Source organism: Tigriopus californicus, chromosome 8 (genome assembly GCF_007210705.1).
Source record: "Tigriopus californicus strain San Diego chromosome 8, Tcal_SD_v2.1, whole genome shotgun sequence".
NCBI classification, from domain to species: Eukaryota; Metazoa; Arthropoda; class Copepoda; order Harpacticoida; family Harpacticidae; genus Tigriopus; species Tigriopus californicus.
In genome coordinates this window covers 5728280-5739010 of record NC_081447.1, presented here as the reverse complement: position 1 = coordinate 5739010, position 10731 = coordinate 5728280, and the positions used below count along the sequence as shown (strand labels likewise).

The 10731-nt window shown below is 41.6% G+C and overlaps 1 protein-coding gene across 1 annotated transcript in view; it reads right to left on the bottom strand.

The window, feature by feature from the left end:
• LOC131884848 (importin subunit beta-1-like) overlaps nt 1–3939 on the bottom strand; it is a gene marked incomplete in the record, with an annotated part of 6110 nt that extends 2171 nt beyond the window's left edge. The window contains 9 exon segments of the mRNA XM_059232739.1: nt 197–274; nt 558–784; nt 855–1106; nt 1173–1406; nt 1475–2122; nt 2198–2677; nt 2767–3303; nt 3505–3563; nt 3690–3939. Of these exon segments, the coding sequence (XP_059088722.1) occupies nt 197–274; nt 558–784; nt 855–1106; nt 1173–1406; nt 1475–2122; nt 2198–2677; nt 2767–3303; nt 3505–3563; nt 3690–3747 (2573 nt within the window).
• Between the last annotated feature and the right edge of the window lie 6792 nt (nt 3940–10731).

Sequence of the window (10731 nt, the reverse complement as noted above, 5' to 3'; positions counted from 1 at the left end):
TTTGCGATTATCAAGACATAACTTAACCGGATGTAGTTTAGGCATGAAGTACAAGCAGTGTTTGTAGTCTCACCCAATGAGTCCTGCACTAGCTGCGATACTTCCGTCGGAATGATCCTGGTCCATGGCAATCATAGTGATGAAAGTGATCATGAAGTTCACGTGAGGTTGGATGAGAGCAAGTTCTGGAGCCGGNCCTTGGGTGAGAAGATTGCTAATGGGTTCAACATCGAGTATACTCAACAAGTTAGCCCCAAAAGCACTACAGAGATCACTAGAATGGAAGATATATGTTAAAAACAAGATGTTCTACGTTATGAATACTAAGAAATAACAACAATACGTCTAAAAAGCGTATGGGAACAAATAAATCAAACAATGCCAATAAATGTGACAAGGCTCGCGAAATATTCCACGTTAATTTGGCAAATTTTAATGGATCTTAAAGCCCATCATTATCGGGCAAAAAGGAACGAGAATTTGCAGCTGTGATGCAGATATACCCTCGCCGTACTATGAAAGTAGCTTAACCTTAAATTCAAGATATAACGTCTCACCCGATGAGTCCTGCGCTAGCTGCTACACTTCCGTCGGAATGATCCTGGTCCATGGCAATCATAGTGATGAAAGTGATCATGAAGTTCACGTGAGGTTGGATGAGAGCAAGTTCTGGAGCCGGATTGGAGGAATTGGTATCACCCTTTAGCCCCTGAACAATCCCCGTGTATGATTCCAGACAAGCCTCGCGCAATTCGTTCAGGTAATCGACCATATCAAAGTCGCTCTGTGGGGAGAACACATCAAAAGGATTAGGATGGATTTTGTTCAACGGTTCATGGTCTGGTTAACCTTACCCTGTCCACCTGGGCTTGGGAAGCCTCCATGAGTGCGTGTAAGACGACTTCCAAATACTTCTTGAACTCGGGGCCGATGGCCAAGGCAATATCGCCAAACACAGAGAGGATCTGAGGCTTAACCACGCGGTGAACGTCGTTGTTGCGCAAGTTTTCCAACAGGATCATCATAATCTCGTCACAGTAGGGCATGATGCCTTTCCCCAAAGCTCGACACAAGTCCCCCACTAATCCCACCGAGGCGTGACACACCTATCGAAGATAAGCGGATATGAGCGAATTAGCCGACAAATGTATGCGACTCCGTGCTCAACTTACCTGGTATTCGGCAATGTTCTTGAGACCAACCATGAGGTACGGTTTGAAGGCATCCATGTACTTGGAGAACACATCTCCGAGAACCTCAACGAGAGTGCTCACGGCCATGAGAGCATCCTCTTGAACTCCGCCCGTTTTGTTATTGACCGAGGATTGAAACATTTGTAAAAGAGCAGTCATAATAGGATCGGAAATCTGTGGAGCGTGGGCGGACTCCACTTTGCGTAAGACACTCTATAATCATAAAGAAACGAAACGAGTTAGCTCTCGCCTAAACATTTCAAGATGGAATCTATACTCACTTGTAATGTGGCACACAGGAGTGAATGGAGATCGTTGTACTGGACTCGGTCGGACTGGGACTGAATTCGCGATTCCATTTGCAGCACTTGCTGCAGACGGTCCATGATGATCATGATAGTCTTTTGAACGGTCACATAGCAATCCTTGGGCGAGTTCTTGATCATCTCCATGAGAGCCTCATAAGCCGCTGATCTAAGGTTGGACTGCGACGCATCGGCTCGGTCTGTGGTCTCCAAGAGTTTCTGCACAATGGGATCGAAATAAGCCGAAAGACTATATGTTTGAGGCGTGTCCTCCTCGTCGTTGTCCACGGCCTCGTAGGCAGCCTCGGCTAAGGACGTGAATGCCCAACAAACATTGGAAGCCACCCGCGGCTCGGCCGAAAGTCCATTGACCAGAGCCTCGAGCAAAGGTTTCAAGTAGACGGCATTGATGGCGGCTTCCGAATGAAGTTCGCACACGCGGCCAATGGTCCAAGCCGCCGTGTCTTTGACCACCACACTTTGATCCAGCATGAGCTCGATCAGCATAGGCATTGCTTGCTCAACGATGGGCTTCATATTGGTGGGATCCGGTCCTTCCAGAATGGATCCGAACGCCATGAGCGCCGCATCCCGGAAGCGCCAATCGGAATGCTTGATATTGTCCTGAAAAAATGAAGAGCAGGATTAAGAATGGACAATTCAGACACACAACCGACGGTGGCTTTTTTCTGAACTTACTTTCACAAAAGGTAGTACATGTTGAACCACATCGTCTTGACAGCAAGTGGCCAACAGCATTAAACACACTCCGGCTGCCTTGCACGGGTTCCAATCATCGTCGTCGTCAAATTCTTCCTGTTTAGTCAACGTATGAACCAAGATGGGCACGATATACTGAAGCGCGCCTTTGGCATAAAACCGGGATACTTGCTCAGGGGGTCGGCTCTGCTCTTCAGCCTCGCTCGCTTCCATTTCCAAATCAACCTCTTCATCGCAAACATTGGACCAGAACTCGATTCCTTGCAACGCCACTTCATCATCCTGCGATTTCATGGCTTCCAGCGTGATGGCGAAAAGCGCCGGACCCATGTAGGCTTCCATGAATTGATAGTACAAGGACATGATCTTGACCAGACACTGCAAGGCCGCCACCTTGACTTGAATATCGGTGGCTTGCGTGGCCTCACACACCACTTGCATGATAAAATGGCGCTCGGTCTAAAGCCAAATGAAAGAAGACGAGGCCCATGAAATTCAAGCCCCAAAGGTCAGAGGCAATTTGCAGTTTACGGTTCGAAGAGACTTACCTCTTTCTCGAAATTGCCGCGCGTGAATTCGAGCGAGTTGAGGAGGGCGTTGGTGGCGGCCAATCGAACGTGATTACTGGGCTCTTCGCGTTTCATTCCGAACACGATGGCCGTGAGGATCTCGTTGGATTTCTCTTCCAGACATCGTTGCTCGATATCTTGGCAAATGTACCCGATGGCTTCCAGCGTGGCCTCTTTACGCATCTCCGTACTCGAGGGATCGGTCACATTGGTCACGAGCACTTGGAGCAACTCGGGCCAATGGTTGAGCGGCAACTCCATAACGGCCACGTACTGCACGCATTGGGCGGCGGCCGATGGGCGGTAGCCTTCGGAGCCCAAGGCGCCCAGGATGTTGTGCTTGACGTAGGTGCGGATATCGAGGGGCATGGCCAGCCATCGCTCCTGGACCTGACCACGTACCGTGTCATCATTGGAAGTGAGCCGATTCTTGAGTTGGAGGCCGGCTTGTCGCCGAGCCACGGCCGAATTCCCGCCATGTACCAAGATGTCCGACAGCGTCTTCAGCAATTCCGGCTAGAAACAAAGGCAGAGAGAGACGACCCATATGGATCACGGCCAAACTTAGATCCCTGCTCAATGGATGAGCCCAATCAATTGATCAAGAATTGAAGAATTGCGCGGTACAGATCATGAAAAGACATCTTCCCTCCTGACTTCATCCATCCATCCATCCAATCAGATGCATGAATGCATGAAATCAATGTCCAAACTCACCAAATTGTTGACCGCCGCTTGCTCCAAGAAATTCAAGGCCGCCGTCAGTTCATTTTGATCTGAAAGTAAGTCCAATCATGTCTTGATCATTCCAAGCAGAATTCCATCCATCCCAGGTTATCCTCCTGGGCCCTCAAACACCATGATTTCCATGACATTGGGGACATTTCAGGCCGATTTCTCACCTGACGAAACGGTCTTCTCCAAGACTTGGATCAATTGAGCGGCCGCCTCCGAGTTCATGATGAATGGATGCTAAGCCACCGAATCGATCAGTGAGGTCGCAGGGGCGGGTTCTAGCTTCTTGCAGTTCCACCCTGACCACGATCACAGGTTTTCATGCACGAACCAAGAAAAGAAGAGGATTGCGTTTTCTTGGCAACTCCTCACTTTTCAACTTTGTAACGAATCGCCGAACCACATCAGTGTTTCCACAAATCGTTCAAGTCCAATATGGAGCTTAAGTCAAGTCAGCTTTGAAGAACTAGTTATGCCATAAAAAATGGCTGGCAGTTGGTGAGCAGATCAGTTGAATACTAAAATGACAGAGATATTATGTAAATGGATAAAGTTACGGGAGAAAAAAAGTACAAGGAAATTGTGAGATAAAGCTATGAAGTAGAGACACTGGTCTAATGAGACGAGAGAGTAACAGTGGTGCACGTTTTGAAATCAGCGAGCCGAACTCGTGAGGCTCGTGGGCAGATCGAGACCAAATTGACTTTAATTGTTGATGATCCGAGATTTAACATACTACGAACTAAGAAGTTGAAAAAGCTCTATCAAAGTCTAATAAACATGACATTGCTCATCAACGACGACATTCTTACCGGTTAATAGATGATGTCACGGATCTTTGGTCACTTTCTTTCGTCAGCTGCCGCTCACATGAAGAGCGATGAGAATCAGACAAAAGAGCGGCGTGAGGACCCACGTGCGTGCGTTCTGAGAGGTCGTGAAACAGGGCTGATTTGGCGGAATTGGCGGTGGATGGGCTGATACCGCCTGAAACTACTTCAGTTTTGAGCAGAATATCCATATCAGGCAAATTTGCGCTGCTTTGGAGTTTTTTGATCTTTGTTTCTCGGCATGGCGCCTTGCGCATTTTTACTATCCAAAGTAGAAATGTGCACTTTCAAATGCAAGCAAACGTGATGAAAGAGCCATTTTTGATTAAGTTTTTTCTAAAGATGATAGTCAATTAGAAATAAAACCGAAGCAGTATCAAGCCGGTAAATAACCTGAAAGAACCTAAGAGTCAGTTTGAAACGGAGTTAAAATACACAAAGGGATTGTTTCAGAAACCTTAGAATTTCTTGTACTTTTCACCGGATTTTTGGCGCATTTTTCTCCCAGTCTTCTCAACTTAACTGTTTTAAATCAGGCAAACGAATTCCTATACAGTATGTCATGTCTTCTGTGTTGGTGGCTTGGCGCTCATCTGGTGATTTTTGCCCTGACGGTAATTGTTCCTCGGGCCCAAAAGTGAAGATGCTTTTTTTCGTTTGGATGGAAGTGCCCAAACACCTCTTGATATTTTTTACTCCCAGTACCATAGGAAACAACCTTCATTTTGTTACCTTAAGGATTTCATTCAAAAACCTTTAATTTTCAAAATCGAATCTTTGGAAATTTGGAGCACACTTCAATGGCACTTGAATCCAAATTAGTATATAATATATTTAATCAGTACTAAATTGCAAGGGAATTGAGGGTCATGTTTCCTCATGCTTATTTGTGTCCAGGATCTAGGAGCTAACTAAGTGTGCTTCAAATTTCCATTAAATATGAATTTGAGAACTGCAGCATTTTCAACGCTTTGATTTAAGCAAGTTTAACTTAGTCTGAGTTAGAAATCCATAAAGCATTTACATGACAGATATTTCCAATGGTTTTACTAGCTAGAATAATGCAAGGAAGTCGTTTTGTAGGTGTTTGGAGGCTGATCTTTCAAAACTCGACAAGATTTTTCAACCAGCATGCGGGGTTTGCGCTTTTTCCCTAAAAAATCTTGTGCTTACACAACTAATCTAGAAATGTGTAGTCTATGGAAAAAAACCTGCCAACAGATGACAAATATGACGCAAAAGGTGATCTTTCAAGCCGTTTTTTTAGCAGACAGAATGCATCTAATCATTTCAACATAAAATTAATCCGACAATGATGCAATTCAGATAAAACAAGTCAATTTTGCAAATCCTGCGCTTTTCGGTAAATATTCGGCTCTTTTCCGGTGAGGTTCCTGGAGACACTAGGTGACTAACCCTTGGCCAAATGGTAGTTACCTTATGAAATCATGATGATATTTTTTAGGTTTTGTAACTTGGTGGAAGTAGCTCCGCAAAGTAATTTGTTTGTTTTATCCTAAACTTTAGTGTACAACAATTGCAACCCCGGGAGCCAATACAGGTGCTCTGCACTTTCTTCAAGAAATAAGCGTCTTTTGGAAGTCCAATTAGTCTTTGAGTTTCCCTTTCTTTTGCGGAATTAGTTGCCTCTCTCACCAGTGTGGTTAATTTGTTATTCTGAGAGTAAGCCTTAAGATGAAAACTTAACCATTGAAACAATTCTCTGCCGGACGTTTGTCAAAACAAGATTGCTTTCAATCCAAAGCTTGGTTCAAATGTACGTATTAAGTTCCCTTCTTCAAATGCAGAATGGTTACTTCTAGAGGGCTTGTCAGAGAAAAGTCACTCCAACCATGCCACTTGAGACTTTGCTATGAACACATTTTGGTAGTTGGGCAGCAGGATGTCGGGATGATCGACTTCTTTTGCGCCTCTAGTTACTTCTAGAGCGCTATTTACTTCTAATCATGTTCATTTTGTTTTGTTTGTTACGAAGTCAGATGCCAAAACCGTCCACATTAATATATTTTTGTGTTTATCATCCATCCTATAGATGGCATAATGCCCTTGAAAGGAGCAGACTGGAATGAGCCGGGCACATTCCAGCGATGATAAACACCAAAACATTTGAATGTGGATGGTTTTGGAACTATGCGACTCACTCCATTGAGGCATATTCCCGCTTCGTCGTCACGTCACAGCCAACATCAATTATTACCTCACCCCCGTGAATGAACGCAGTATCGCCTGTTAAAGCAGCAGCTCATGCTTTAATTTAAATACCGCAGAGTATCTTGGACTTTGCTAGCCTGGGTTTGAACCAGGATTATCAAATTTGAGAGCAGATGCTTCACCAATACAGTACCCCAGCAAGTCTTCTTGTTCATTTATCCAAGCAGTTCCAGAATTGAAGGTATGATAAACCATTGCAGTCAGAAATTGAAAGCTGAAAGTTTGTGAACAAAAGGAAAATCAAGGAAAATGAGATACACCACTTCTGATTTAGGAGATATTGAAAAAAAAGTGTGGACCAAAATCAAATCCCACTCGTATTACAGGGTGTAAAGAAATTAAGGGCCTTGATGGCTGTTTTTCACAATATTTCTCATTGCTCAAAGATTTTTTTTTTTGACATTAAACCACAATCATTCATTAAGAGGAACTGTTATGTACATAGTGGCATATTACAAATGGTCTAACGATATCCTAGAGGCGATGAGTAACCCTCTGAGCAATTGCCGTCAAAACAATCTCTGAAAATGCAAGTGAGCGCAGTCTTAAGGCCAGAGCCAAAGCTAAGGGCATTCTGAAGGCCTGCAAAAATCAAAAGACGTTGGTTAGCCTTTCAGTGTTCATCCTCAAACCATTTGAAAGTAGAGAACCTCATGCAAATGCCATAAATTCATTTAGAACAGAGCGGACCAAGGGCAGAAATCTGGAATTTCAAGAGTCTATCTTTCAATGACCAAACATCAGAGGGTTACCAATGTCCTTTAGAATAAAATCGGATCACTCATGGTATGGTGCTAGGTTTTTCAATAAGTCCTTTTGATGAAAACTGGAGATTAAATATGATTAAATTATTCTTTGGGTAAAGAGAAAGGATTTTCAGAAGCCACAACACCAAGAGCAGCCCTTAATTTCTTTACATCCTGTACGATTCAATTGAATTTCCAAAGTATGTTTTGCAATCATGACCTAGTTGGTCTGCAATTATGTAAATATGGACCCACAACAGAAGAGCTTTGTTTTAAGGTGATAGATGATTGGCAAAGAAAAGTACAAAAACAACCAATCCATTACATTACATTTTTCTAGTACAGTTTTTAAAAGCACTGGACTTTGCAGACTTTTCAGGGAGTTCCTGTCACCGCTTTTTAATTGCTTTTTTGTTATTGATAATGATTTGGTGGATAACCATGTGCTTCAAGGCCCCCCCAAAGGAAGGCATGGTACATGCACTGAGTGGGCACTTTTATAACTAAATATTCTATAAATAGACGCAAAATACTAAAATAAAGAAAGAACACTATTTTTGCATATGTGTGGAGTAGCAACAAAGCAGGGATCTATCCTATTTGATAGACACTATTCATTTTGTTGTTTTCTTCCATCTTGCTTTTTGTATGAATCGGTGTTGACACACTAACCACATAACAGACATAGAACCAAAATGATGCAGACTTTATTCTACTTAAAAGTTAGAACTTTACCCCATCTTCTATCTTCACCACAAACCACTTTGTCCGTTGCCGAAAAAAATCCATTAATTTCACATCAAGTTATCAAGATGTCCCAATACTGCAATATTCCTGCCTTTGAATGATAATTGATCTCCTTACATTGGCTCGGTTTTTACGGGTTTCACGGTTTCTAACCGATACAGGGAGCGTAATCCCCAGTCCTTTTGAATGAAAGGTTAAATTTTGTCCATTTCTCTAGCTGTTGGTCTTTATTTGGTATTGCCAACGAATTTGAGTTGGCAAACCAAGCTAGTCCTTGAGTGTAGGGTTAATCTGGTATGCCAATTCAATTTTTTTCCAAATTTGGCTTGAAAATGCGACTGAATAAAGGACGTCTACGCATTTCCTACAAATATTACAACATTAGACAATGTTGAAGCCTAATTAAGGCGTGGATCTAATTGTTAGAACTAGTCTGTATTCTTGAAGGCTTGAAGACGCTCTCAAAAGGCACATTATGTCTAGATCTGCGATCAATAGATTTAACCCTAAATCCTGGATTGGGACAAAGTGTTTGAAAATTTGCTGTGTCAAGTTCGTTTTGTACCTTCTCTGAATACTGTACTGGACTTAAACGTCCAATATGTAGATCCAACCACACGTTTGAAATACTTTGCAACTAGATATACTCATAGAACTTTCCCTTGTTTTGGGGAACTACACCAAAATCCTTCATGGACGAGACACGCTTTATCTTTACTTCCTGTATCCACAAGTGGAGCGTTCAAAGGCGCTGACCGCGCTGACCCAAAGGGCTTGGACGTTAACCAGTATAAAAATATCGTGGCTAAAGTGGTGAGGAGATTCTCATTCTGGGTAACGTCCAAGCCTTAACTCAAAGGTACGAGGGTTTAAAAAAACTCGCCTCTGATCTCCAAGCATGTTAGTTTTATCCTCTGCATTGCCAGTGGTTTCAACCTCAACCCCTAGAGGTTGTTTCATCTTTCTCTTAGAGTTTGCATAAAAGAAAAAAAATCTCAAAATCTGAAATTTATTCATCTATGGCTGCATCTATGAAACATTTTTGTTCCAGATTGTTTCTATTTTCTTTCTTAAGGGGTTTAGCCATCTGGCTTGTTTTGAATAGTTTTGGAGAAAAAAATGTCCACCTGGCGTGAGCATACCAACAGTGTTACTTCTAACTTGATAAAGGGAAGGGTGATGCCAAGTACAACTAAATAACCTACACGAGTTGCTTCAAACATATTTGAATTCCCGCCTTCGGCACTAGGGCTACTAAAGCTTTTCTTCAATGTTCAGTGGCTTTGGAAGATACTGGGAGAAGTAAACTTTAGGCACGGTGCTCAAAAAGCCCTATCAAGGTACCAGGGCAATACTCAAACACAACTTGACATTTTTCTACCTCAAAAAGCCAAAGGAAACAACTTTTATTTTCTTGCTCTATGGAATTATAGCCCACATAAGAAACTTACATACCTAAAAAACGTTATGAAAACAAAAAAAATCAAAAACATACTCAAAATAATTTAGGAGCACAATTAGTTAGCTCTTGAACATAAATTATTATACCATATATTTCACCGTTACTTACATGGGATTTAGTGGTCCAAATTTCATGGTTTTCTTGCCCCAAAATACCCCGGTTATATGTTAATTCAATTTCCCAAAGATTCAATGTCGATTTTCATTATCACAAGAACGAAATATTTTTTTCTTTTTCTTCCATAGTCTCCCAACAGCTAAAAATGCTACATAATGTCACTTAAAACGCACGAAAAGAGTAATCTTTGAAAATGTGTTTTACAATCATCAAGAGTACACTTAGTTACGCATTCATTGGAATTCTGAAGACAATACGTATAACAGACAATGTTATAGATTTTGTCGTTCCTTGAAGACTTTGTTGAAAGTGATTAAAAATAGCTTCTTTGAGACTTCATTGATATTTGTGAAATTTTCAGTAACCGCTCAACGAAATGTGTTTGGGTCGGTTCTAAAATACATTTTCAATAATCTGCTTTTTGAGAATTTTATCTATGTAAATTTTTAACTAATTAGCGGCGAAATAGATAACACCATGACTTGTATCCAAGAGCTAACTAAGTGTGCTCCCAATTTACATTGAGTACGTTTTAGAAAATTTTAGTTTCTATAATGTTTTTAGGTATGTAAGTTTTTAATGTGGGCTAGAATTCCATAAAGCAATAAAATCAAAATTGTTCCCCATGATTTCCTGAGGTAGTTAAATTGGGAATTTCCGTCAAAACTTGAAAGTGTATTTTTACAACTGTGCAGGGTTGCCATCACAAACGAGAACTATCTTAACTTCAATGTCTCTGACAAACAGTTTTTCAGCGACATCCACACTTATAGACCACGAAAACCCTGATGTGAACTAAATTTAGGCAAAAAACGTTCTAGATGTTGGCAAGGTTTATTTGAATAACTGGACATTTTGATCAATTCTTTCTCCTTTTCCAACCAAAAACCAGCAGTCCTGAACTTTTCAAACTATAAGCCCAAGTGCGAAATTAAAAACATTATTTGCAAGTATGAGTTGTTATCATGGTACTGTCATTTTTAATTGTTCTCATTTCAAACATAGTTTCTATGCGAAATTATTTCTTGTTTTTCATTTAACATATATTCAATTTTCATACTTTATCCATGCTCAG